Below are 27,345 nucleotides of genomic sequence, written 5' to 3' on the forward strand. Positions count from 1 at the left end.
CCACCTGCAGTCTGGGTGCTGAGCCAGGGGCTGCAGGTCTGGGTGCTTGGGGTGGCATGAGAATGAGTGAGGAGGGGCTCAGAGTGCCAGGGGGGGCCTGGCATGGGGTGGGGGGCAGCGGTTTGGAGTGACCAGGTGGAGGAGGGGTACCTACCCTCGCCCAGCATGGCCCCCACGACTACCCCCCCACGCCCATCCCATCATGCCATTAATTCCTCTTTCCCCAGAGTGCTCTGAGCGATGTCCCACTCCCACACCTCCCGCTGCACCCACCCCAGGACCTACTCCCACCCCTCCCTCTCCACCCAGCACAGGATCAACCCCCCACCCCTCTCTCTGCATCCCTCCAGGACCTACCCCCACCCCTCCCCCTCTACCCACCCCTCCAGGATCTACCCCCCACCCCTCTCTCTCCACCCCTCCAGGATCTACCCCCACCCCTCTCTCTCCATCCCTCCAGGACCTATCCTCCACACCTCCTCTGCACCCACCCCAGGACCTACCCCAACCCCTCCCTCACCACCCAGCACAGGGTCTACCCCCATCCCTCTCTCTCTACCCACCCCAGGACGGAGCTACCCCACCCCTCCCTCTCCACCCTCATAGAATCATAGAAGATCAGGGCTGGAAGGGACTTCAGGAGGTATCTAGTCCAACCCCCTGCTCAAATCAGGACCAAACCCAACTAAATCATCCCTCCAGATCCCGCCAGGATCTACCCCCATCCCCACCAGGATCTGCCCCCACGTTCTCTCCCTTCCCCTGCGCCTTTGTCTCCGTCCCCCTTTGTCTGCGTCTCTCCCCCCCACACACACACGCTCCCCGCCCCTCGCCTTTGTGAGCCGCCGCCCGCCCTCCTCCGCAGCCCCCCCCTCCCCCGCAATCGCTCGCGGGCCGGCGCGGAGCGGAGCGGAGGGGGCAGCGAGCTGCAGAGCCGCGGCTTCCCCACCCGGCCGGCCGGCGGCAGCGGCATGGGGCCGGGAGATGAGAGCCGGGGGCGCCGGGGGCAGCGCCGCCGCAGCGCACCGCGAGCCCCATGAAGGGAACTGCGGGGCGATGGGGCAGGTCCTGGGGTTCGCCCACTGCAGTAGGTAGCGGGCGGGGCGGGGCGGGGCGCGGGGATCGGGCCTGCCGGGCGGGGGCCAGGGGCAAGTTGGGGATCGGGCCTGCCGGGCGGGGGGCCAGGGGCAAGGTGGGGGATCGGGCCCGGCCGGGCGTGTGAACCAGGGCAGGGTGGGGATCGGAGCACGGGCGGGATCGAGACTGGCGCGTGGGGTCGGCCGGCGTAGGGAACCAGGGCAGGGTGGGGATCGGGCACAGGTGGGGGGATCGGGCCCGGGGGGGGGGAATCGGGACTGGGCGGGGATCGGCCCGGCCGGGCGTGTGAACCAGGGCAGGGTGGGGATCGGGCACGGGTGGGGGGGATCGGGCCCGGGGGGGTGGAATCGGGACTGGGCGGGGGGATCGGGCCCGGCCGGGCGTGTGAACCAGGGCAGGGTGGGGGATCGGCCCGGGGCGGGAATCGGGCCTGGGCGTGGCGGGATCGGGTCCGGTGCCCCGTGCGTCCCCAGCCCAGCCTCGCGGCCCGGCCTGGCGCTCCAGCGGCTCCTGCTGCGGAGCTCGCGGGGTCCCCGGGCAGAGCCGGGCCGCTGGGGAGCCGCCGCGGGGGAATCTCTCTCCGGCTCCGCTGGGGGCTGCTCTGCGCCCCGGGGCCTGGCTATGGCCCGGGCCCGGCGGCAGGCGGCTTCCCCGGGGCTGCAGGGGCGCGGCGCGGGCTCCGGGCCGGTTCAGCACCTGGCTGGGCGGAGAGCGGCAGCCGAGGGCCCCGGGGCTGAGCTAAGCAGGGACCCCGCGGGGTGCCTGGGGCGGGTGCCAGGCCCGGGCCGCAGCAGGTGCCCCCGTGGGCTCTGCTCCCGCCTGCCTCGAGGGACCCGCTTTGCTCTGGGGAGCTGGGGGGCCGGGGATCTTTGCTGAAATCCGACAGCGGGGCCAGGGGATGACCCAGCCACCCCCCCCCCTCCAGCCCAGGTCCGGGTGCGGCCGGGGCTCCGCGGGAGCTGGGGGGAGTCACAGGCCTGAGGCTGCTAAGGATCAAGCAGCAGGGTACAAGAGGTGCAGGCAGGAACCATTATCGTTTATTAGGTGCATTACGGTACCATCTATGAGCCCCAGCCATGGGGCAGGCCCCCACTGTGCCAGGGACTGTACATTTTTATTGCTATTGGGTGTATTACGGTAGGGCCTAGGACCTGCAGCCATGGGGCAGGCCGCATTGTGCCAGGGACTGTACATTTTATAGCTATTAGGTGCATTATGGTAGGGCCTAGGACCTGCAGCCATGGGGCAGGCCCCACTGTGCCAGGCCCTGCACACACACAGAGCCCAACATCCCTCTTGGGAATTTGCCACTGAGACTTTCTGAAGGGAAATTCACTTTCAGCAACATTGAAAATTTCTCAGGAAAATTTCAATTTTGCTGCAAAATTTCCATTTTCTGTCAGAAAAATCGTTCCCAGCCCCCTGGCTCCTCTGCCCCTGGGTGGCCGAGGCTTCGTGGTGCTTGGCTCTGGGCAGCTCCCTAGACGCACCCCAGGGAGCCCACTTCATTCCTGCTTCAGGAACATGCGGGAGGGGTTTGGTCCCAGTCACGGATTAAAAACAAAGTTCCAAAAACTCTTTAAGTATTTAGTAAAACAGGAATTTAATTTCCCAGCCGTCATTCACGGGCACTTGATCAGGGGGCGTGGTTAGGGCTGACCCCATTGCTGCAGTGTACACGAGGGGGCGTTATGCAATAGGGCACAGGCCGGGCTGACCCATTCCGGCAGTGAACACTAGGGGGCGCTGTGCTATAGGGCACAGGCAGGGCTGACCCATTGTTGCAGTGCGCACTGGGGGCGCTGTGCTATAGGGCACAGGCAGGGCTGACCCATTCCCACAAGGAGGCACTGGGCTCTGGCGCGCACTTGCAGGGTGGGCTGACCCCAGGGCGCCAGCGTTACTGACTGGTCCCCAAGCGAGAGGCTGGCCGGAGCCCTGAGGTCGGGACTCAGCCCTTTGGGGAGGAGCCTGGGGAACTGGAAGGTGAATGAGTCAGGGCCTTAATATCAGTGACTCAAAGGACAACAATCTCCCCGCAGCATCACAGCGCCCGCTGCTGAACCCTGCCCCTGGCCACACGGGCCCCCCTGCTGAGCCCTGCCCCTGGCCACATGGCGCCCCCTACTGAACCCTGCCCCTGGCCGCATGGTGCCCCCTGCCGAGCCCTGCAGCAGTGCCCCTCCCCGCACCCCCGGCCCTTTCCTCACAGCAGCTGGGCTTTGCCTTGACCCCCACCCAGTCTTGACCAGACCTGCCAGGGAGCCAGACAGTTTGGGGCAGGAAGAGGCTTCTTCACCCGCCAGGGCCCTGGCAGTGGCCCAGCTCCTGCATTAACCCCCTGGCCTGCACACAGCTGGGCTCTGAGCAGCTGTGGGGAGGGGGTAATGTCAGGCCCCGGAACAGCCTGTGGTGGCAGCACCTGCCTGCCCGTCTGTGGGGAGAGAGACCTGCCTTGGCCAGTGGGGCTCGCACAATGGTGCCCCCTGCTGGGCAGCCTGAAATAGGCCCCCTGGGTCTGGCTAGGGGCTGCCCCAAGGGTCAATGTTCCAGCAGCGGGGTTGCGGGGTAAAGCCACCCCAAAGACCCCAGCTCAGATCAACCCGTCTCTGACTCTCCCCAGCAACCTGCCCCTGCATAGAAAGGGTCTGCTGGAGACAGACGAGCCTGCACGTATTGGGGGGCAGTTAGAGCAAGGGGGCGGTGATGATTGGAAGGGGTCTGGGGGAGGGAGAGGAGCAGAGTGGGGGACAGCGGGGGGTAGGGAAGGATGCAGCTCGGGTGCTGGAAAGATCCCCTGGGTCTCTGCACACAGGTACTTACATCCAGCAGCAGAAGGGGGCATCCTCCGCTTGGGTTAGTGAGGACGCGGGTCAGCAGGGCCGGGAACAGGAGAGCGTTTGTTGCAATGGATGTTCTAGTCTGCACCTGCCCCCAGCCTGGGCATCGGGTGAGGCTGCGGGTTAGATTGCGCTGCTTGGAATCACGGCTCAGGGTTTGGTCTGGTAGTAAATGATGCAAAATGGCTGAGCCCCCCCATCACTGCTCAGTGCCCTGCAGGGAGCGGGGTGAGGTGCTCACTAGGGGGCACTCTCCCCTGGCAGTCAGTGCTGGCCCCGATGCGCCAGTGCAGCGCTGGGGGGCGCTGTGCTGCAGGGAGCGGGGTGAGGTGCTCATTAGGGGGCGCTCTCCCCTGGCAGTCAGTGCTGGCCCCGATGCACCAGTGCAGCGCTGGGGGGCGCTGTGCTGCAGGGAGCGGGGTGAGGTGCTCATTAGGGGGCGCTCTCCCCTGGCAGTCAGTGCTGGCCCCGATGCACCAGTGCAGCACTAGGGGGCGCTGTGCTGCAGGGAGTGGGGTGGAGGGCTCAGGGATGGGTGGACTCATTCCTTGTCTGGGGCTCAGGAGTGGACTGACCCCAATGCCTCCCTCTATCTCTTGCAGAAGAATCTCCTTCTACTGTCTCCACCACACCCGACTCCACAGATGGTGAGTCTCTGCCCCCCACACCCTGTCCCCAGAGCTCCCAGCACAGGGGGCGGAGCCCCTTCCAGTCCCATCCCTGATGGGGTTTGGATCCCCCACAGCCTGGGGATGGAGGGGCAGATCCCCTCCCAGCCTGTTCCCCCATGAGGGTTGTGGGGTTGGATCCCCCATGGCCCGGTCCCCATTGGGAGGTTGATGGTCTGTGTATGTGGGGGGGCAGATCCCCTCACAGCCTGGTCCCCGCTGGGGTTTGGAGGGTTGGATCCCCCATGGCCTGGCCCCCATGAGAGGGAACAGATCCCCTCACAGCCTGGTCCCCGCTGGGGTTTGGAGGGTTGGATCCCCCATGGCTTGAGTCCTCATCAGGAGGGTGAGGGGGGACAGATCCCTTCACAGCCCAGTGCCTGTCAGGGTTTGGGGGGTTGGATCCCCCACAGTCCGGTCTCCCTCGGGGAGTTGAGGGGGGACAGATCCCCTCACAGCCTGGTCCCTGGCAGGGTTTGGGGGGTTGGATCTCCCACAGTACAGTCCCCATTGGGGGGCTGAGGGGGTGTCACGGTCTCACAGATCGTGCCCACTCTTGGCCCCATACGGTCCCTGGAAGGAAGCCCCTTCAGTGCGACAGCCCTTCTTGGGGGTCCACTCTCTCTCGGGGGTTAGGCCCCTCCACCTCCTGGAACCGCACCTCTCTGAGCCTTAGCACGCCTGTCTCTCGCCGTGGGCCCCCTCAGGGAGTCCACTCGCTCTGGACCCCCAGGTCCTTCCTCCCAGAGGGAATAATGCCACCCTGCTCTCTAGACCGGAGCGACTCTCAGCCAGTGTAAAACAGGAGGGTTTATTGAGCATCTGAACACAGCATAGGAAATCTCTGGGCCCTCAGGCCTGGCCTCCCTCAGCACAGCACATCTAAGTCTCTCCTGCAGCCAGGTGAGCTCTGCCTGCTCCCTCTCTCCAGTCCAGAGCCCTTCCCCCCACCCCCTGCTTTCCAGCTGGGCATCTGATATCACCTCCCCCAAACCCCACCTCTGTCCTTTGTCTTCTGTCCAGGTAAACAGGGTCTCCTGGACCTCCTCTCCTCTCAACCGTCCTTTGTCCCCCTCTGGCAGATCAGGTCACCGGGGTCCTCTCTTTGCAGCCCATTGTCCTCCCACTGGCCAGAACTGGCTGAGACTCCCGAGCTGGGCCTCCTGGTCACCAGGTGCTGGGGTATCCATTCTCCAGGCCATTGGCTGGGGTCCCAGTTTCCCTCGCTGGTCCTCTGTACCAACAAACTCCCTCTCCCATCACCTTGTTAAATCTGTAACACCCAGGGAAACTGCGTCCCACCATCTCTGCATGCAAAGCCTAGAACCAAACAAGAACCACCCCCCCCCACTTCACATCTTTTCACCCTTTGAGTCTGAACTGACCAGGGTCACTTAGCCAATGACCTGGGGAAGTTCAGGGCTCCTGCCCCAGTATAAAGCATTGGCTATAACACTGGCCCTCCCCCTCACATGTGCCACCTCCATGTCATACCCCTGGAGGAGCAGGCTTCATCTCAGGAGCTTGGCATTAGCCTCTTTCATTTGGGGCAGCCACGTCAGGGGCGAATGGTCAGTGTACACAGTGAAGCGCCGCCCAAATAGATATGGCTGCAGCTTTTTAAGGGTCCACCCCATGGCCAGGCCTCCCTTCTCCACAGCCGAATAGTATTGCGTCCGGGGCAGCAGCTTCTTAGTCATCTACACCCAGCCAGCACCAACTTCTCCCTGTCCCAGTAGGGCTTCATCATGTTGACACGGTCCACCCGGTGGCTGTGTGCCTGGTTGGACAGTTCCACAACATAGTTCACTTCGTTTACCTGTCTGATGACCTTGAAGGGGCCGTCCCAGGCAGCTTGTTCCTCCTCACGGGGATGAGAAGCATCACCTGGTCCCTGGTAGCATAGGAGCGGGCATGTGCTGAGTAGTTGTACCAGACCTTCTGGTTTCTCTGGGTCCTGGCCAGGTTTCCTCTGGCTAAGCCCAGGAGCTTTTTCCGGAAGGTCTGTACATATTCCACCACTGATTCTCCATCGGGAGAGGCCTTCCCCTCCCACTCATCCCTCATCCAGTCGAAGGGTCCCCTCACTCTCCTCCCATACAGCAACTCGAACGGGGAAAACCCTGTGGATTCCTGGGACACTTCCCTGTATGCGAACAGCAGGTGGGATAAATACTTGTCCCAGTCCTGTGTGTGCTGGTCCATAAATGTTTTCAGCATCATCTCTCCACCAGCCCATTGGACTGAGAGTGATACGCCGAGGCCCAGGTGTGCTGGACCCCACACTTCTCCCACAAGCACTGGAGCAGGGTTGACATGAAGATGGACCCCTGGTCTGTAAGGGCCTCCTTGGGAAACCCCACTCTGCTGAAAATGGTTAGCAGCGCGTCTGTCACAGTGTCTGCCTTGATAGACAAGGACACTGCCTCTAGGTAGTGAGTAGCAAAATCTACCACCACCAGGATGTATTTCTTCCCCGAGTGGGTCGCCCTGCTGAGGGGCCCCACTATGTCCATAGCCACCTTCTGGAAAGGCTCCTCTATGATGGAGAAAGGTCTCAGTGGTGCTTTACCTTTTTCCTGGGCCTTCCCCATCCTCTGGCAGGAGTCACAGGACCTGCAATACTGTTGGACAGCGTCAAAGATCCCAGGCCAGTGAAAGTTCTGCAGTAGCCTCTGCCTGGTGCGCCTGGTGCTCTGAAAGGGGGATATTGTGGGCCAAGTAGAACAGTCTGCGGTGGTACCTCTGGGGAACCACCACCTGCCTCCTGGCCTTCCAAGGTTCAGTTTGCCCTGAACCAGCCCATTCCTGGTACAGGAATCCCGTCTCCCACAGGAATCTCTCCCGGCGTTTTCCCCCTGGGATCCTGCACTGCACTGGCCAGCAAGGGCCCTCAGCTTCTCCAAGCAGGGATTCTCCTGCAGCTCCATCAGGAATTCAGCTGCTGGGTTTGAGGTTCCATCCGTGGTTAGCAGTGCCTCAGTTTCCCCACCTTGGGACGGAGGCTCCAGCCCAGCCCTGTCAAGCCCCACCCTCGGTGCTTCGGTTCCCCCCTTCAGAAGGTCCTGCGTCCCTCACCAGCTTGGGCCCTGGGTAAGCACCAGGGCACTCTGAGTGCCATCCAGCCAGTTCTCCAAGTCATTACCCATTAGCAGCTTAGTAGGCAGGTGATCGTGCATCCCAACCTCTTTGGGTTCCTCAGCCCCCCATTTCAGGTGCACTACAGGCACTTTGAACACTCAGGGTCATGTAGGCATTGGGCACTAGCTGGTCTGGGTCCACCACCTCGGGCCATGCCAGTGTCACCTCTGCACCTGTGTCCCAGAACCCCTGGACTGGCTGTGCCCCCTCTCGATGGGCTTCCACCCAGTTGACACCCTGTGGGTTCTGCTTGGCCGCCATTTCCTTCATCTTCAGGCACTGCGCCACCTTGTGTCCTTTTGGCCACAGTAATTACATTTCAGGTCCCGCAAGTCCCACGAGGGGGGTCAGCCCGCCCTGGCATTCATGGGCACCCCTGAGTTGTGCTTCCTGGAGTCCCCCTTTTGAGAGGTCTCTGGGTGACTTCCCTTCTGAGTCCCCGATGTGGGTCTCCCTCCTGCCCCATATCTGCTTTCTACAAACTCATCCCACCGCGCAGATCTTTGGGCTTTCGGTCCACTAACCACATCTTAAGGTCTGGAGGGCAGATGTCAGACAGCTGCTCCAACCCCACCAGGTTATACACGTCCTCTGCGATAGTGGCCCCTGCGCCCTTCCCCCACTTGCGTAGATATTCCCCCAGCAGGTTGGCGACTTCCTTGTAAGTGACACCTGAGGTCTTGCGTACGCCCCAGTATCGTTTCCTGTACGCCCCAGGGGTCAGTTCAAACTTCAGCAGCAAAGCCTGTTTGAACAGGTCATAGCCCCACATCTCAATGCCATCCATTTGGCTGAACGCCTCCATGGCCTTGGGACCCAGCAGGGAGGTCAGACAGCGAAGCCTGTCTGGGGGTCAATCTGGTTCAGATCACAAGCCTGCTCAAAGGCTGTGAGGTAGGCATTGTGGCAGAGCCCCGACCTTGTCCCCATGGGTCCTGCGCTTCCAGGCGGTTATTGCTAGCCTCAGTGGCTCACTGTGACCCTCCACGTAGCCCTTCTCTCTCTAGGGCCAGGGTAACCGTCCACTGAGCCCTTTTCATCACAGGCCTGCAAGGAGGTTGGGGAGAGAACTCCCACAGTCTCTGTTCAGCCTCCTGTCCTGACAGGGACCTGCCTTCCCCTCCCAGGAGATGTTCCTGTAGTAGTGGGTTGGGGGGAACCCGGGCCCGCCCTCTGCTCCGGGTTCCAGCCCAGGGACCCTAATGGCAGCAGTTGTTGGCAGCCAGCCTTTCACTGCCAGAGTTGCTACATTTCCCTGGGCCACTTCCCCACCGCTCTCCTGCTTCTCCCCTCACCTTAGGGCTCCCTTACCGTGTCGTCATTAACCAGCCACACTTCCTCGCCTCTGGCTCCCCGGCTCCCCCGCCTAACTGGAGTGAGCCCTTTTTATAGTATCAAAAGGGCCTTAATTAGAGTCAGGTGGTCACATTACCTTAGTGGCCTCACCTGACTCTTTGCAGGTTAATTGGAGTCAGGTGTTCTCATTAGCCTGGAGCAGCCCCTGCTCTGGTCAGTCAGGGAACAGAAAACTGCTAATCCGGTGGCCAGTGTATCTGCCTTCGATTACTTTGTTGTACCCAACTGGCCTGGGTCTCTCACAGCATCAATATTCTGGGGCAGCAGTTTGGTGTCTGGATTCCCCACAAAGCTGGCGTCTCGAAGCCCTTCCCCTCTTACCCCCGGCAGGGCCCCTTGGCCCACCTGTCCAACTCCAACTCGTGCTTTCGCTGTTCTGCACGGTCCACCAGCCTCTGCTCCTCCAGCTCCAGCTCCGGTCTCCACAGCTCCTCCAGGGAGAAACCTGACTGGGCCCCCCCTGTGCTGACTGGGGAGTCGGGTCTGATAGACTCCTGGCTGCTACACGGGCTGCCCCCACAGCTACTCCCTGGCTCTCCGGGCACCCCGGGAGCCCCCCAGGGATCTGGAGCCTGTTCCACAGACTGGTCATTCTCTACAAGCTGAGCCATCAGCCGCTCCTCAGTGAGCCTCTCCACGCTCAGCCCTCTCTCCCTGCACAGACATGCCAGGTCCCTTTTACAGAGCTGGTTATAGGCCACTTCCAGGCTAGTTCCTTCAGTTCCCTCGTTTTATCACTGGCAGCCACTCACTGCTAAGTGCCTGCACTCACAGCCCACCCTCTACAGGGTGCATCTGCCAACCATCCTCTGCTACCACGTTGTCACGGACTCAAAGGTCATGCCCACTCCTGGCCCCGTATGGTCCCAGAGGGAATAATGCCACCCTGTTCTCTAGCCCGGAGTGACTCTCAGCCAGCGTAAAACAGGAGGGTTTATTGAGTGTCTGAACACAGCGCAGGAAACTCTCAGGGCCCTCAGGCCTGGCCTCCCTCAGCACAGCACATCCCAGTCCCCCTGCATCCAGGTGGGCTCTGTCTGCTCTTTCTCCAGTCCCAAGCCCCCCTGCTTCCCAGCTGGGCGTCTGCTATCACCTCCCCCAAACCCTGCCTCTGTCCATTGTCTTCTCTCCAGGTAAACAGAGTCCCCTGGGCCTCCTCTCCTCTCAGCCATCCTCTGTCCCACTCTGGCTGGAACCAGCTGGTCAGGTCACCAGGGTCCTCTCTTCGCAGCCCATTGTCCTTCCACTGGCCAGAACCGGCTGTGCCTGCCGAGCTAGGCTTCCTGGTCACCAGTCGCTGGGGTGTCCATTCTCCAGGCCATTGGCTGGTCCCAAGTTTCCTCATGGGTCCTCTGTAACTACAAACTCCCCCTCCCATCACCTTGTTAAACCAGTAACACCCAGGGAAACTGCATCCCACCCCCTGTGCATGCAAACCATTGAAAAAAACAAGAACCCCCCCCCACACACACACTGCATCACAGGGGGGCAGAGCCCCTCACAGCCCGGTCCCTGGCAAGGTTTGGGAGGTTGGATCTCCCACAGTCCCGTCCCCAACAGGGGATTGGGGGGGCAGATCTCCTCAAAGCTCGGTCCCTGGCAAGGTTTGGGAGGTTGGATTCCCACAGTCCTGTCCCCAACAGGGGGTTGAGGGGGGGCAGATCCCATCAAAGCTCGGTCCCTGGCAAGGTTTGGGAGGTTGGATTCCCCACAGTCCCATCCCCAACAGGGGGTTGACGGGGGGGCAGATCTCCTCACACTCTGGTCCCCAACAGGGGGCTGAGGGGGGGCAGATCCCCTCACAGCCTGGCCCCTGGTGAGGTTTGGGGGGTTGGATCCCCCACAGTCCGGTCCCTCGCTGGGGTCTGAGGTTCGTTTTCCCTCCTTGCCCGGCCTCTCTGCCCCAGTAACCCCCGCGCCTCCTCGGCAGGCGGTAATGATGAGTCGGATTTCCCGGAGCTGCAGACGGCGCGGGAGTTCTCCGAGGACGAGGAGGAGGAGACGTCCCTGGACTGGGGGACCCCGAGGGAGCTGACCTTCTCCTACATCACCTTCGCGGGTGGCCCTGACGCCATCCCTCCCAGCGAGCCTGGCCCCCGGGGGCGGCGGGACTCCCTGTCCCGCCGGGTGAGGGGCCCCCTGCCCCGCCCCGAGACCTGCGAGACCTTGGTGCCCATGCTGGGCGACAGCCTGGAGAACATCCCCAGCTTGTGCCAGTCGCCCGAGGGCGAGCAGGGGCTGCCGGCCGGGCAGTGCCAGGGGCTGGAACCCTTCTCGGCCTGGGATGCCCCGCTGAGCTACGCGGATGAGCCCAGCTCCCTGGGGTGGGAGGAGCCACAAGTCATGCCAGGCGGGGGTTGGCATGGCCTCCCCCCTTTCGGGGCAGCAGAGCAGCCGGGAGCCCTCACCGCACACTCAGGTGGGAACCATGAGAGAGGGGCTCTGTTGGGGGGGAAGGTAAGGGAGGTGGTGGTTGGGGGGATGGAGGAGGGGCTCTGTTGGGGAAGGAAGGGAGGTGGCTGGGGATGGAGGAGGGCTCTGTTGGGGAAGGGAAGGGAGGAGGCTGGGGATGGAGGAGGGGCTCTGTTGGGGAAGGGAGGAGGCTGGGGATGGAGGAGGGCTCTGTTGGGGAAGGGAGGAGGTGGCTGGGGATGGAGGAGGGCTCTGTTGGGGAAGGGAAGGGAGGTGGCTGGGGGATGGAGGAGGGCTCTGTTGGGGAAGGGAAGGGAGGTGGCTGGGGATGGAGGAGGGAGGAGGCTGGGGGGATGGAGGAGGGGCTCTGTTGGGGAAGGGAAGGGAGGAGGCTGGGGGGATGGAGGAGGGGCTCTGTTGGGGAAGGGAAGGGAGGAGGCTGGGGGGATGGAGGAGGGGCTCTGTGGAGGGGAAGGGACGGGAGGAGGATGGGGGGGAGGAGAGGCTGGCTCTGGGGGGAAGGGAAGGGAGGAGGCTGGGGATGGGGAGGCTGGGGATGGAGGAGGGGCTCTGTTGTGGGGAAGGGAAGGGAGGTGGCTGGGGGGATGGAGGAGGGGCTCTGTTGGGGAAGGGAAGGGAGGAGGCTGGGGGGATGGAGGGAGGGGCTCTGTTGGGGGGAAGAGAAGGGAGGTGGCGGGGGGATGGAGGAGGGGCTCTGTTGGGGGGCTGGGGCAGACTGCATTGCTGGAGGAGGACTGCAGCTGGGCTCGTGGGGTGTCGGGCTGTCGATGAAACCGGCGATGACCCCTCCACTCCCCTGTCTGTGGCAGAGGATGCTCCGGAAATGGCGCCAGGGGACTGCCCGCGACCCAAGGTCCTAATGCCGTGTCCTGCAGGGGGCACCCCCGGGCTCGCTTACGCCGAGATCAGCCAGCACCCACCCCAGACCTCAGCTGCCCCCAGCCCAAGGGAGGAGGAGCTGGAGCCACAGGAGGAGGGGCCGCAGGCAGATACGGAACCAATCACAGAACAGCAGCTGGATGGGCTGGACCAATCCGGGAACACTCTGGGAGTATACGTCATAGGTGAGCAGCCAATGAAGACACAGAAGCTGGGAGCGAGGTGGGGGGCAAGGGACAGGTGAATAACAGGGCTGTGGCTGGGCACTGCCCTGGGGAAGCTCACAGCACTGGAGCCCCACTGCTCTGGGGAAGCTCTCCGCACTGGGGTTCCGGGTGGGGCACTGCCCTGGGGAAGCTCACAGCACTGGAGTCCCAGGCAGGGCACTGCTCTGGGGAAGCTCACAGCACTGGGGCCCCAGGCAGGGCACTGCTCTGGGGAAGTTCACATCACTGGAGTCCCAGGCGGGACACTGCTCTGGGGAAGCTCACAGCACTGGAGTCCCAGGCGGGGCACTGGTCTGGGGAAGCTCACAACACTGGGGCCCCAGGCGGGGCACTGCTCTGGGGAAGTTCGCCACACTGGGGTTCTGGGTAGGGCACTGCTCTGGGGAAGCTCACCGCACTGGAGTCCCAGGCAGGGCACTGCTCTGGGGAAGCTCACAGCACTGGAGTCCCAGGCGGGACACTGCTCTGGGGAAGCTCACAGCACTGGAGTCCCAGGCAGGGCACTGCTCTGGGGAAGCTCACAGCACTGGGGCCCCAGGCGGGGCACTGCTCTGGGGAAGCTTACAGCACTGGTGTTCTGGGTGGGGCACTGCTCTGGGGAAGCTCGCCGCACGGGAGTCCAAGGCAGGGCACTGCTCTGGGAAGTTCACATCACTGGAGTGCCCCAGGCTCTGGGAAGCTTACAGCACTGGAGCCCCAGGTGGGGCACTGCTCTGGGGAAGCTCGCCGCACTGGTGTTCTGGGTGGGGCACTGCCCTGGGGAAGCTCACAGCACTGGAGTCCCAGGCGGGGCACTGCTCTGAGGAAGCTCACAGCACTGGAGCCCCATGCTGGGCACCGCTCTGGGGAAGCTCACAGCACTGGTGTTCTGTGGGGCACTGCCCTGGGGAAGCTCTCAATGCCCGGAGTCCCCAGCTGGGTGCTGGCAGGGCTGCCTCAGCCCCCTGCCCCGAGAGCTCCTCCCAGCTTCTGAGCTGGTGCCGGAGCAGGATCCCAGGACAGGCGAGTCAGCAGGTAAACATAGCCCCAGTGCTGACAGCTGCGCGTCCCGGAGCAGTGGCGGAGGGACTGTGGCTGGCACATGCCTCCCAGAGAATGCCACAGCTGGAACTGGGACGCTCCAGCCTCCTGCAGGGCCAGGCTGGGCTGAGGCTCAGGGGCTGGTTTTACAGGGATCCTTCCCCAGTGCTGTAATGCAGCCACCTCTGGGGTGGGGCACGGGAAGTGGTTATATGGGGATCCCTCACCCAGTGCTGTAATGCAGCCACCTCTGGGGTGGGGTGCAGGGGGTGCTACACAGCCATGCAGCACTGAGGAACGGGGTGTATCCGAGTGACCCCACAGGGGAAGGGGGTTCTAGTTAGCAGAATCCATCACAGCTGGAGTCAGCCCAGCATTCTGGGGTTCACACTGGTCTGTAATAACCACCAAGGCTGGGGGCACAGCGCCCCCTAGAGCCACACTGGGGTCAGCACTGACTGCCAGGGGAGAGCAGGGTCACGAAGTCCCCTGTCCCGCTCCCTGCAGCACAGCGCCCCCTAGTGCCACACTGGGACAGTGGGGTCAGCACTGATTTTGGGGGGGGAGCACCCCTAGTGAGCCCCCACCCCCACAGTGCATCTCCCTGGCTTTGCCTGGAGGGATCCGACAACCTGAGGGGGGGGGGAAGATGAGCAAGGCTCCCATTGCTTCTTCCCCACTGGCCCGTCCTGATGCCCCCATGGCCCTGGCGGCAGAGACTGGGGATTGTCCATTGACAGGGTCCCTGAGCCCTGCCAATCACTGTGGCTCTGGGTACCCTGGCCCAGGGCCCTGGGGCCTGGTTGGCAGGTTCCATGGGTGGCACTGGGGGTCGGGGCTGAGACACACAGCTGCAGGCTGCCTGTGGGATCAAACTAGGGACCCCATACTACAGGGAACAAGGTCTCACTGTCAGGAGTGGGGGGCTGGGAGCCAGGACTCCTGGGTCCTATCCTCAGACATGCCCCAAATTGCTGTTCACCTTGAGCGAGTCCCTTCCCCCCTCAGTGCCTCAGTTTCCCCTCTGTGCAATGGGGAGAGTGACCCTGACTTGCTCAGTTACTGTGGTCAGGGAGAACGAGCGGGGAGCGGTGCTGGGATGTAGGGTGCAGGGCTCAGCTCCCCATTTTGGGGGGGGTGTGTGTCAAGTTCAGTACCAAAAATTCAGGCGGCTAGAGTCAGTGGCCACTTCTGAAAATGTTGACCAGAGTCACAGTGTCTGGGCCAAAGCTGGGAATAGAACCCAGGAGTCCTGGCTCCTAGTCCTGTGCTTTAGGCATTGGATCATCCTGCCCCCCCCCGGCTATTACCTGCCCCCCACCACTGCCCGTCGGCACCGTCCCTCCCATCCCTGGTGCGTCCGAGTACCCCTGCAGGACAGGAAGGGGGATGGGTGATGGGAGACAGCAGCTGGCATTCGTTGGCTATAAATAGCCCCCGGGCTCCCCCCCTTGCACAGCCCCCAGCCCCCACCCGGAGACGGTGTGCCGAGGCGACGGGACCCTCGCACCACGCTGCAGGCAAAGGGCTCGCGATGGGCAGCGCAGGTTAGAGACGCCCCATCGCGGCGGGGGGATCACAGAGCTGAGGATGGTCGGGGGCATTGGGGGGCTGCGCTCAGACAGGGATTGGGGCTGAGTCATTCTTGGGGGCTGGGGAGTGGCTGGGGGGACATTGCGGCCAGGGCTGGGCTGTGAGAGCGGAGTGGACGGAGGCTCTGGGGGGGCTGGGATCAGAGCTGGGGGTCACAATGATTGCTGGGGGGGGGCAATCCTCAGGGCGGTGACTGCCCCCCCCCCCCAGTCTGTGCCTGTGAGCGACGTGTCCCCAGCCTGGCACTTGGGCCTGTCAGTTACCAGGTGGGGGAGGGGGAGCGGCACCATCCCGACAGCTGCAGGCCGGCAGCTAAACTTAGCCATGAGCCGCCCACAAAGGGGTGACCCCCCCCAACCCCCTGGGAAGCAAGGCCCCCCCCCACTACCATTTAAAGGGGCAGGGCTGGGGGTGGCACTTAGCCAGATGGGGAATGGGAGTGGGGAGCAGGGTGTCCCCAGCTCCTGGGCAGCTCGTGTTACAGAGAGTGGCATCTGCCAGGGGAGGAGGGGGAGGAAGAAGGGCACTGGGAACATGCATGGAGTGGGCAGTGATGGGGCGCGGGAGGGGAGTGGGCACTGATGGGGGACAGTATGTGGCGCGCCCAGAGGGGCGGAAGCTGCCACGTGCAGCCTTTCAGGGAGGGAGGCGTTACCACGGCACAAGCAGGGCCAGCAGCTGGGGCACTCTCATGTCTTGGACATTGCGTGGGGTGCGGCTGAGCATGAGGAGACACGGGGGGGCGGGGTGTTGGGCACTAGCTGTGCAGGGGCGCTGAGATGGCCCTTCTGGGGTTTGGCACTGGGAGTGCTGAGATACGGGCACTGCAGGGGGCACTGAGGTGTGTGCCCTGCAGAGGGTGCTGACATGTGGGCCTTGCTTAGGGAACTGGCACTGGAGAGGGCTCTGGCACTGCTGGGGGTGCTGAGATGAGGGCACTGCCAAGGTTCTGTGATGTGGGCACTGCAGAGGGAACTGGCTCTGCAGGAGGCACTGAGATGTGGGCACTGGCTGTGCAGGAGGTGCTGAGATGTGGGCACTGCAGAGGTCACTGGCCCTGCAAGGGGTGCTGATATGTAGGCACTGCCGAGGTTCTGAGATGTGGGCACTGCAGAGGGAACTGGCTCTGCAAAGGGTGCTGATATGCGGGCACTGCTGAGGTTCTCTGATGTGGGCACTGCAGAGGGAACTGGCTCTGCAGGAGGCACTGAGATGTGGGCACTATAGGGGCACTGGCTCTGTTGGAGTGGGGGTGGGAGAGTCTCCCGTATCTGGCCCCAGTGGGTCCTGGTTTCAGAGCAGGTGTGGGTTAGAGGGTTTTCCTTTCGCCCTCTCCTCTGGTCCTTGTCACGCAGACAGCAGGCAGCAAAAGACCAGAAGTGCGACGTGCAGACAATGGGATGTTCATTGGGGTTAGTTTCCAAGAAAGCACATTCCGAAGCCCTTCACAGCAGTCCAGCTTCTCTCTATATGCAGATAGAGCCTTTACCCCACGTCCCCCGTCCCGGCTCTGACGCTGCAGAGCGTTTACGCCGCATCCCCCTGCCTGGCTCTGACACCATAGAGCGTTTACCCCGCGTCCCCCTTCCCGGCTCTGACGCCGCAGAGCGTTTACCCCACGTCCCCCTGCCCGGCTCCAACGTCGCAGAGCCTTTACCCCACATCCCCTTCCCAGCTTCGCCCGGCTCCGACGTCGCAGAGCGTTTACCCCACATCCCCTTCCCAGCTTCGCCCGGCTCCGACGTCGCAGAGCGTTTACCCCACGTCTCCCTTGCCGGCTCCGAAACCGCAGAGCCTTTACCCCGCATCCCCTTCCCAGCTTCAACACTGCAGAGTGTTTACCCCGCGTCCCCTTTCCTGGCTCCGACACCGCAGAGCGTTTACCCCACGTCTCCCTTGCCGGCTCTGACACCGCAGAACGTTTACCCCGCGTCCCCCTTGCCGGCTCCGACGCCACAGAGCGTTTACCCCGCGTCCCCCTGCCCGGCTCCAATGTCGCAGAGCCTTTACCCCACATCCCCTTCCCAGCTTCGCCCAGCTCCGACGTCGCAGAGCGTTTACCCTGCGTCCCCCTTGCCAGCTCTGACACCACAGAGCATTTACCCCGCGTCCCCCTGCCCGGCTCCGACGTCACAGAGCCTTTACCCCACATCCCCGTCCCAGCTTCAACACCACAAAGCATTTACCCCGCGTCCCCCTTCCCGGCTCCGATGCCGCAGAGCCTTTACCCCGCATCCCCCTTTCTGGCTCCGACACCGCAGAGCGTTTACCCCGCATCCCCCTTCCCGGCTCCGATGCCGCAGAGCGTTTACCCCGCATCCCCCTTCCCGGCTCCAATGCTGCAGAGCATTTACCCCGCATCCCCCTTTCCGGCTCCGACACCACAGAGCGTTTACCTATGTCCCCCTTCCCGGTTCTGACACCGCAGAGCGTTTACCCCATGTCCTCCTTGCTGGCTCCGCCGCCGCAGAGCGTTTACCCCGCATCCCTCGTGCTGGCTCCGAAGCTGCAGAGCATTTACCCTGCGTCCTCCTTGCCATCTCCAACGCCGCAGAGCGTTTACCCCACGTCCCCCTTCCCGGCTCCGATGTCGCAGAGTGTTTACCCCACATCCCCCTTCCCGGCTCCAATGCCGCAGAGCGTTTACCCCGCGTCCCCCTGTCCGGCTCCGACACTGCAGAGCGTTTACCCCGCGTCCCCCTGCCCGGCTCCGACGCTGCAGAGCCTTGCCTGTGTCCCTGTTCCCGTCCCCCCCATTTAGCAAACATGATCCCAATTTCCCTTCCACTTCCTGTTTGACCCGTTTATATAGTAATATTCTCAGCTATACCTTAACCCAGGGGTAGGCAACCTCTGGAACGGGTGCCGAAGGCAGCACCCGAGCTGATTTTCAGTGGCACTCACACTGCCCAGGTCCTGGCCACTGGTCCGGGGGTGGGGTGGCTCTGCATTTTAATTTAATTTTAAATGAAGCTTCTTAAACATTTTAAAAACCTTATTTACTTTACATACAACAATAGTTTACCCACTTCTTTGGATGCAAGCCTTGCCCGAAAAGAAGTGATTCACCATAACTCATGCTCTAAAAATCTGTTGTTTGTCTATAAATACTCTGCTGCTACTCTGCTTCTTTCTAACATGGCTACCAACATGACCAACAATAGGTTAGTTCTATATTATAGACTTAGAGAAAGAGACCTTCGAAAAAGGTTAAAATGTATGACTGGCACGCAAACCCTTAAATCAGAGTGGATAAGTGACGACTCGGCACAGCATTTCTGAAAGGTTGCCGACCTGCATTAACCAATCATTTTACTGAAATTCAACTGACCAATCCTAACATATTGTAACATAATTCTCTAACCAATTATATCCCACTACCCTAATTAACTCGCACCCAGCAAAATGAATTATACAGCCGACAGAAACAATTAGAGAACCAGACTGATTAACGATAGAAAAGTGGGGGCCATAAAGATAGAACGATAGAGAAATGAGGGTTTCACAACCACTGAGACGTGATTTCTTGCCAGACCGGATGCTTTCAAACTACGTTTTCTTAACCATTTTAAGATCTTTTTCTTTAGCTGGCGGTGATGGGCACTAGCAGGACAGGATCTGGTTTGGGATGCGAGGATGTGACCCTAAGCGTATGGTTGCCCCTGCTGCTTAGCCAAAGGCCTTGGCCTACGAACAAGGCCTCAGACTATCCTAGTGAGAGACGGCCCGGACACAGGCGGACTGTGCTTTTGATTCTTTGTTTTATATCTCGATAACTAACTAAGTGCTAAAAATACACGGAAGTTCTATAGTCTAAGGGAGTCTCCCGTATCTGGCCCTGGTGGGTCCTGGTTTCAGAGCTGGTGTGGGATGCCTGGCCCAGTTTCAGACCCTCTGTGGGACGGGAGCCCAGAGCAGATGGCGCCTTGACTCCCCCTGCCCCCTTATTCCTTTTCCCCAAGTGTATCCTGTAGCCCGGCCTGTGGGGAGGCCTGGAACGACCCAGTCAGGGCTGGCATGGCCCCAGGGTGCCCACAGGCCCTCGGGACCCCCTTCAGGGGTGGGCATTGGATCTGGGCTAAGCAGCAGCTGCCAGGGTCTGTCACCCCCTCCCCTCCAGTCTGTGCCCGCAGCCCTCCCTCAGAGTGCCTGCCCCAGGGCTGTGCCCACCCTGGGCCCCATAGCAGAGCCCAGGACCCTATGGCGGCCTCGACCCATCCCCAGATCTCTGTGGCTGTGCCCAGTGGAGCTCCAGAGGCCTCAGGCCTGCTGCAGAGCCCGGCCCCAGGACACCCCCCAGGCACCGCCAGCGACCCAGACACAGCCTCCCCCCAGGCGCCTGCTGGGGGGGATGGTCTCGGGGTCCCATCCTCCCCCCAGCACCTGCTGCCGGCACCGTGCCCCACAGACCAGGTGTGGCTGAGGGTCCCTCCTGGCCCGGCACTGCTGGGGAGAACCCCAGCAACCATCCAGGCCTGGGTCTGGCTGGCTGGGCCCTGTTGGCGGCTCGTGCCCTGGCGAGGCGCTGCAATATCCAGGGGGTGGGGGACTGATGGGGGCAGGGGCTAGAGGGGCTGTGCCTGGGAGCTGGGCACCCGCTGCATTGGGCTGATCATTGTTCTGGCCCAGCAGGAGATGCAGCCAGGGACCCACGCTTGGGGACGTGGGGGTCAAGCCCGGGAGAGGGGGGACTGAGCCGGGTGTCCCCAGATCAGGGTGGGAGGGTTCCCTGAGGGGCCAGATGGAGGGAGGGGGTCCTGAGGGATGGAGCCAGAGTCCCCAGGTGGAGGGGGGTCCTGAGGGGTCTGGTGGGGAGAGGGGGTCCTCGGATGGAGCTGGGGGTCCCTGGGGGGCCAGGTGGGGGGATGGGTCCTGAGGGACGGGGACAGGGGACGCCCCAGGCTGTGGACACGTCTGGCTCCAGGCCCCCCCGTCACGCCCCGCTACCGCTCTCCCCCGCAGTGGCGGACCTGGTTTACTGGCGGGACACCCGCACCTCGGCGCTCGTCTTCACCGGCGTCATGGTGACTCTGCTGAGCCTGCTGCACTTCAGCATCGTCAGCGTGGGCTCCTACGGCGCCCTGGCCGTGCTGGGCATCACCATCACCCTGCGGCTGGGCCGCAAGGGGCTGCAGGCCCTGCGCCGCTCCGACGGCGCCAACCCCTTCCAGTGAGTGTGAGCCCGGGGCCTCGCCGAGGAGTGCGACCCCCCTGGTGCCGTGCCAGGGACTGTGACCTCCCGGGGGCCCCCGCCAAGGAGTGTGACCCCCCCGGTGCCTTGCCAGGGAGTGCGACCCCCCCCCCCGGTGCCATGCCAGGGAGTGCGACCCCCCCACCAGTTCCTCGCCAGGGACTGTGACCTCCCGGGGGTCCCCGCCAGGGAGTGTGACCCCACCCTGGACCCTCTGCCGGGGAATGCAACCCCTGCCCAGGGCCCTGCCAGGGAGTGCGACTCCCCTCACCCCCTCTGACAGGGAGTGTGAGCCCACCACACACCCTCCCCCCTTTCAGTGAGTACCCCCATCCTGACATCCTCCTTCCAGAGAGTCCCCATGGTCCCCTAGCACACCACTGGCCTACCCCCCGATCCTCTCCCCTTCTAGTGAATGATCCCCCCCACAACCTCCCAGCCTCCCAGTCAGAGATTAACTCCCAGACTCCCACTTCAATGAGTACCCCCAACACCTCCTCCCCATGAGTACCCCCTCCCCCTTCCAGTGAATTCCTCCTTCAGCAGCCACTCGACTATGCCAGAAGGGGGCACTGTGGGGACCAGGGCAGGGTGCTGGCTGCGTGGGGAGCCCCCAGCTATGCCAGTCCCAGCCTCTCCCTGCAAGGGGCGCTGTGGGGAGTGTGGGGGGGAGCAGCTCCCGGCTATGCCAGGCCCAGCCTCTCCCTGAAGGGGGTGCTGTGGGGAGCGGGGTGGGAGCAGCTCCCGGCTATGCCAGGCCCAGCCTCTCCCTGCAGGGGGTGCTGTGGGGAGAGGGGTGGGAGCAGCTCCCAGCTATGCCAGTCCCAGCCTCTCCCTGCAGGGGGCGCTGTGGGCAGCAGGGTGGGAGCAGCTCCCAACTATGCCAGTCCCAGCTTCTTCCTGCAGGGGGCGCTGTGGGGAGAGGGGTGGGAGCAGCTCCTGGCTATGCCAGTCTCCGCTTCTCCCTGCAGGGGGCGCTGTGGGGAGCACGACAGGGCGCTGGCTGTGTGGGGAGCTCCCAGCTATACCATCCTTGGCCTCTCCCAGGGGGTGCTGTGGGGTGTGGGGTGGGTGCTGGGCTGGGGTCCCCCCCACTTGCTAACCCCCCCGCCCCCATGTGCTCAGGGCTCAGCTGGACGCCGACTTGCCGCTGTCCCAGGAGCAGCTGGAGCGCCTCACCACACGGCTCAGCCAGGACATCCTGGCGGCCGCCCACACCCTGCGCCGCCTCTTCCTGGTGGAGGATCTGGTGGACTCGATCAAGGTGGGTGCTGCCCCTCCCTGCCCCCGAAGGGTCACCCCAGCTCCCTGTCCCTGCTGGTGTAGGGGGCCTTGGGCCCCCTGTGAGCATCCTGGAGTGGGGGTGGGAGAAGTGTTGACCTCTGTTTACCCCCCCTCCCATGGGAACAGGGGCACAGCAGGGGAGGGTTCTCGCCCCCCGTTATATGCTCCCCTTGGCTGTTAGGGAGTCATGGGGGGGTGGAGGTGGTACCTACCCCTGGGTCTGGCAGGAACTGGGGGGATAGTCAGCAATGTGAGGACTCCTTTCCATGGGAGTGGGGGCAGTGATTAGCAGGGGGTTGTGGGGAGCAAGCGAAGGGCCCCCCATGCCTGCTGGAGGGGGATGCCCACTCTGCAGAGTTTTGGGGGTGCAGGGGGAGCCAGAGCCTGAGACTGGGGACATGGCCCAGCAATGCCCAGGCCGTGTGGCCAGTAGGGTGGCAGCCAGGTGATGGCCACGCCAGGTGGGTGGGGCCAGTGGGGAGGCGGCCAGGTGATGGCCACACCAGGTGGCTGGGGCTGGAGCTGGTGCAGGGCGGGCACTGGGAAGACGCAGGCACCGCCCGAGCCCCAGGGGCCACACACTCACAGCTGGCCCTGAAGCACCAGAACTGGACCCCATGGCTTCGCCCGCAGGGATCAGGCCTCCAGCTGCCCTCCCCACGGCCCTGCCTGAGCCGGAGGGAGCTGGGGCTGCTCCCGCTCCGGCACCCAGGCTCAGCGCTGAGCCAGCTGAGGCCGGTCGTTCTTCACTCCTCCCGAGGCTCTGACCCTGCTGGTCCCCTGCGGCAGCTGGGCTGTGTTTCCGATCCCAGCGCTGGCCGGTCTGCGCACAGCCCGCCCCTGCCCCTGCTGGCGGGCAGCGACCCTCCTGCGCCTGCAGCACCTGGGCCCTGGGACTCTGGGAGTTGGATTTAAGGTTGCCAACTTTCTAATCTCACAAAAACCAAACACCCTTGCCCCGCCCCCTGACTCGAGGCCCCGCCCTTTCCCAGAGGCCACACCCCCTGCCCACTCCATCCCCCCCTCATCGCTTCCTCTCACTTTCACTGGGCTGGGGCAGGGGTCTTTGAGGTGGGGCCGGGAAGGAGGGGTCTGGGGTGTATAGGAGGGGGCTCCGGGCTGGGAATTGGGGTTGGGAGGGGGTGAGGGCTCCAGCTGGGGGTGCGGGCTCTGGGGTGGGGCCGGTATTGTGGGGTTTGGGTTGCAAGAGGGGGCTCCTGGCTGGGGGGTGGGGCCGAGGGATTTGGAGTGCGGGAGGGGGCTGTGGATTGAGGCAGGGGGTTGGGGTTCAGGGGGATGAGGGCTCTCAGCTGGGGGTGCGGGCTCTGGGGTGGGGCTGGGCATGACGGGTTTGGGGTGCAGGAGAGGGCTGTGGGTTGAGGCAGGGGGTTGGGGTTCAGGGGTTCAGGCTCTGGGCTGGGGGTGCAGGCTCTGGGGTGGGCTGGGGATGAGGGTATTGGGGGTGGGGGGTGTCTGGGAGTTGGGCTGAGGGATTTGAAGTGGGGGAGGAGGCTGTGGGTTGAGGCAGGGGGTTGGGGTTCAGGGGGATGAGGGTTCTCAGCTGGGGGTGCGGGTTCTGAGGTGGGGCTGGGGATGAGGGGTTTGGGGTGCAGGAGGGGGCTCCGGGTTTGGGGGTGGGCTCAGGGCAGGGGCAGGGGGCTGGTGCTCGGGGTTGGGGTGCGGGCTTACCTTGGGCGGCTCCCGGTCAGCGGCACAGAGGGGCTCAGGCCTGTCCTCTCTCCACGCTGTGCCCCAGAACCGGCCAGCAGGTCCGGCTTCTAGGCCGGGGGGAGCCAGGAGACTCCGTGCGCTGCTCTCGCCTGCAGGTACCGCCTCCCCCCAGCTCCCATTGTCCGTGGTTCTCAGCCAGTGGGAGTGCAGAGCTGGTGCTTGGGTGCGGGGGCCGTGCACGGAGCCCCATGACACCCCCGCCTAGGAGCCGAACCTCCTGGCTGATTCTGGGGCGCAGCACGGTGCCAGGCTAGCTAGGGACTAGCCTGCCTTAGCCCTGCAGCTGGAGGGAGTTTTCATGGCCCGGTTGGCGGAGGCGCCGGGGTCCTTTTCGACCCGGTGTTCTGGATGAAAACCAGACACTTGACAACCCTAGTTGGATTCCTGTTCCTAGCATCCCTGGCAGGGAGCGGGCATGGGGAGCCGGGCAGGGCTGCCAGCTTGAAGGATGCGCCGAGGACAGAGTAGGTCGCAGCAGGACGCTGGCCCCATGGCTGGTCTCAGGCGTCAGGTCAAGAGCCATGGCCACGAACCCACAGGGCTGGCAGGGAACTGCTCCCACTCCCTGGCCCTGCCCTGCACCTGCCAGCTTCCCCGGAGGCTGGGAGCAGGGACCCGCGTGAGTCTCTACTGAGCAGAACCAGCCGGGCGCCCTCCCCCCGCGTGGGGGGCTGGGGCTGGCTGCAGCCCCATGGCGGGCGGGGGGAAGGGAGGCAGCCTCGCTCTCACCGCGCTCTCTCCTGCTTGCAGTTCGCCTTCCTGTTCTACATCCTCACCTACGTGGGAGCCGTGTTCAACGGGCTGACGCTGCTCATCCTGGGTAAGGGCGGGCGGGGGCGAAGGGGGGTCGGGGAGAGGGGTGTGGGGCTGGACCAGCGTGTAGGCAGCAGGGGGGGGTAGCGCTGGCTGTGGGGGGCTCCCCCAGCATGGGGCGCTGGGAGCGGCGGGGTGTGTGTGTGTCTGACCTGCCCCTTTCTGCCCCCCAGGTGTGATAAGTGCATTTACTTTCCCCCTGCTCTACCAGCAGCACCAGGTGAGTGGCCGGGGGGTGGCTCAGGGCCACGTGCACCATCGGGGTGGGCTAGCGGGGCCAGCACCCGCCCCAGGGCAGGAGAGAGAGAAAGAGGGCGCCCCCTAGAGGGGAAAGGCCCCATGTCCCATTCCCTGCCCCACTGAGCTAGGGAGTCCCCCGCCCTGGGACCGGCTGGGATCCAGCGCCCCCTAGAGGGGAAAGGCCCCATGTCCCATTCCCTGCCCCCTGGGCCACCAGTTCCCATCCTGGGGCTGGGTGGGAGCTGGCGCCCCCTAGAGGGGAAAGGCCCCATGTCCCATTCATGGAATCAGAGAAGATCAGGGTTGGAAGAGACCCCAGGAGGTTCTAGTCCAACCCCTGCTCGAAGCAGGACCAACCCCAGCATTCCCTGGAGCTCTCACTTTTGTTCAGGGATCCCCAGAGGTGTCGGGGTGGGGGGGACCCCCAGGCAGCGACTTCCGGCTCTCCGGGGGCCCTGTAGCTGCACAATGGTCTCTGGTGGGGGCAGTTGCCCAGACGCCCCCCCTCCCCCGTTTACCTCTCACTTCATCTGTTCCAGGCACAGATCGACCAGTACGTGGGGCTGGTGAGGAACCAGCTGAGTAACCTCAGAGCCAAGTAAGGGCCCCCTGCCCCCCTCGTGTCTGCAATGGGGGGAGGGGACGAGCTCCCGGCTCTGCCAGGAGCCACACGGGCCACAGCTCAGGCAGCCGTAGTGAGCCCACAACGCAGCCCAGAGATGACATGCCCTGCAGTGCGGTGCCCTCTGCTAAGGTCCCTGCCCCTCTTCCGTCAGCGTAGCGCCCCCCGCCAAGCCCCCAGCCCCCCTCTTGACGGTGCAGGGCCCCCCCGAGCTTCACATCCCCCTCCCATCTGTGCGGCTCCTCCCGCCGAGCCCCAGCCCCCTCCATCAGCAGCCCCACTGAGCCTCCTGCCCCGCCCGTCAGCACAGTGCCCCTGCCCAGCCCCTACCCGCCTCCCGTTGGCGCCCCCGCCAAGCCCCCAGCCCCCCTCTTGTCGGTTCAGCACCTCCCCGAGCCCCCAGTCCCCCTGCTGTCGGCACGGTGCCCCCCCGCTGAGCATCCTGCCCCCCGCCCATCAGCGAGGCCGCCCCTGCCCACCCCCCCGCCCAGCCCCCCACACGCCTCCCATTGGTGCAGCGACCCCACCCAGGCCCCCTCCCCTCTCCCATTGGCACGGCGCCCCCTGCCGAGCCTCCAGTCCCCGTAGGGTGGCACCCCCCTGCCGAGCTCCCCGCCCCACGGCTGCAGCATGGCACCCTTACCATGGTTCTGGGGTACTGGGCTCAGCTCTGAAGGCAGGGGGTGAGTTCCTGCAGCACGGCGTCCCCACAGTATTTCCCTGCGGGGGTGCTGGGTTCAAGGCCCTCCAGTGACTCCTTTGCTCGTCAAGCCCGGCCCAGCCCAGGCGTCCTGTGGGGTGTGAGTGGGCTCCCCTCTAGGGGCAGGCCCTGGGGGCTGAGTGCCAGGGGGTCAGACCTGGGGAGATGGGGCTGGAGCCTGGCTAACCCGCCCTGTGCCCGCCCTGCCACGTGTGGTGCCGAGGAGGAGGGGGAGGGGCTCCAGCCCGGGCCAGGGGGATTAAACCACCGTGGTGACGTTTCTCTTTCTCCCCTTTAGGATTCAGGCCAAGCTCCCAAGTGCCAAAGCGAAGCCAGAATGAGCGACTGCCCCGGCCCGACTCACAGCAACGACGCCCCTGCCCCCCCCACCCCAGAACCACCCCCGCTGGTGACACCCCCCACCCCAGGGAAAGGGGCCGAGGCCCCTCTCCTGGTCAGGAACCCGCCTACAGCTCAGCCCCTGCGCTGCCCCCCCGGCCGTGTGTGTTATGGGGCTGGGGCAGGAGGCAGCTCCCTGCACATTCAGGGCTGTGGGGGTGACTGAGAGGGGCCCCCGCGATTCGGCCACCACCCTGCCATAGCAAGAGGCCCCTGCATGCCACCCTCCTGCTGGGCCCTGCCTGCTTCCTGCCTCCAAGCCGCAGCCCCAGCATGAGCCCGGGTGGGGGTGGGGAAGGGGCAGGCCCCTGGCTCCTCAGGGCTGGAGGGGTCTGGTTTCCCGGGGTGGGGGGGGGGGCTCAGACCCAAGTGAATTCAGGGTCTGTGATTGGTTGGGAGGCCAGGAGCTGGCAGCCTGTTGTGTCCGAGCCCCCCCGCTGTTTTTAGTCCGGGGGCCCCTTCTTGGACTTGGCCTGGGGCCACCCCCTGGTGCCGTGGGGCAGGTGCCGTCCTGGCGCCCGCAAAGCTCCACTCAGATTTACACTTTAATAAAAACGCTGGTGGAAAAAGCTGCCGGGCAGGGTCCTTCAGGGCGGCCATGGTGGGGTGCAGGGGGCGGGAATGACCCAGACACCAGCAGGGGGAGCTCCTGAGGCTGGGAGAATAGGTGGAGGGGGGTGGGGTCACAGCAGGGGCCAACACCAGGCTCCTCCCCCACATGCCCACCCAGCCCCTGAGCAGGCGTGGCAGGGCAGGGGGGCTCAGCTTGGCACCGGTGCAGGAGCAAGAGGGGGGAGCTGCGTGGAGCCCATCCCCCACGGTGGTGCCCCCCTAGATGTGATCCCTTAACCCGGCACAGAGCTGGGTTCCCCTGGCACCAGCAGCAGGAAATGAGACACTGCATGGGGCCAGCAGAGCAGAGCGAGGGGAGTGGGAAGCCAGCGGGAGGGGGTGGGGGCCAGCGGGGCAGAGCGAGGGGATCCGGCGGGAGGGGAGGTGGGGGCCGGCGGGGCAGAGCGAGGGGAGCGGGGAGCCGGCGGGAGGGGAGGTGGGGGCCGGCGCAAGGGGAGCGGGGATCCGGTGGGGGGGGGCAGCGGGGATCCGCTAGGA

General features: G+C 64.1%; 1 protein-coding gene across 5 annotated transcripts; it reads left to right on the plus strand.

Moving 5' to 3' along the window:
* The first annotated feature begins 986 nt into the window (after positions 1-986).
* Positions 987-27,124, plus strand: RTN2 (reticulon 2). Of its 5 annotated transcripts, none has more exons than XM_039509867.1 (10): positions 987-1,087; positions 4,541-4,585; positions 11,034-11,522; positions 12,346-12,600; positions 20,218-20,425; positions 21,572-21,710; positions 24,212-24,281; positions 24,448-24,494; positions 25,054-25,112; positions 26,135-27,124. In XM_039509867.1, exons 1-10 carry the CDS (start codon positions 1,057-1,059, stop codon positions 26,175-26,177), a joined length of 1,386 nt encoding a protein of 461 aa, XP_039365801.1. In that variant the 5' UTR covers positions 987-1,056; the 3' UTR covers positions 26,178-27,124. The 5 variants fall into 5 exon arrangements, with proteins under 5 accessions (XP_039365801.1, XP_039365802.1, XP_039365803.1 ...); XM_039509868.1 differs by having other exon boundaries at positions 12,412-12,600; XM_039509869.1 differs by lacking the exon at positions 11,034-11,522 and having other exon boundaries at positions 1,042-1,087.
* The last annotated feature ends 221 nt before the right edge of the window (positions 27,125-27,345 follow it).

Source organism: Mauremys reevesii, linkage group 22, assembly GCF_016161935.1.
Source record: "Mauremys reevesii isolate NIE-2019 linkage group 22, ASM1616193v1, whole genome shotgun sequence".
NCBI lineage: Eukaryota > Metazoa > Chordata > Testudines > Geoemydidae > Mauremys > Mauremys reevesii.

Excerpts from the sequence above, each read along its gene's own strand:
- RTN2 (XM_039509867.1), top strand. The coding sequence starts at position 1,057 with ATGGGGCAGGTCCTGGGGTTCGCCCACTGCA. Across the intron at positions 21,711-24,211 it reads ATCTGGTGGACTCGATCAAG|TTCGCCTTCCTGTTCTACAT; the intron begins GTGGGTGCTGCC and ends TCCTGCTTGCAG. Across the intron at positions 24,495-25,053 it reads TGCTCTACCAGCAGCACCAG|GCACAGATCGACCAGTACGT; the intron begins GTGAGTGGCCGG and ends CATCTGTTCCAG.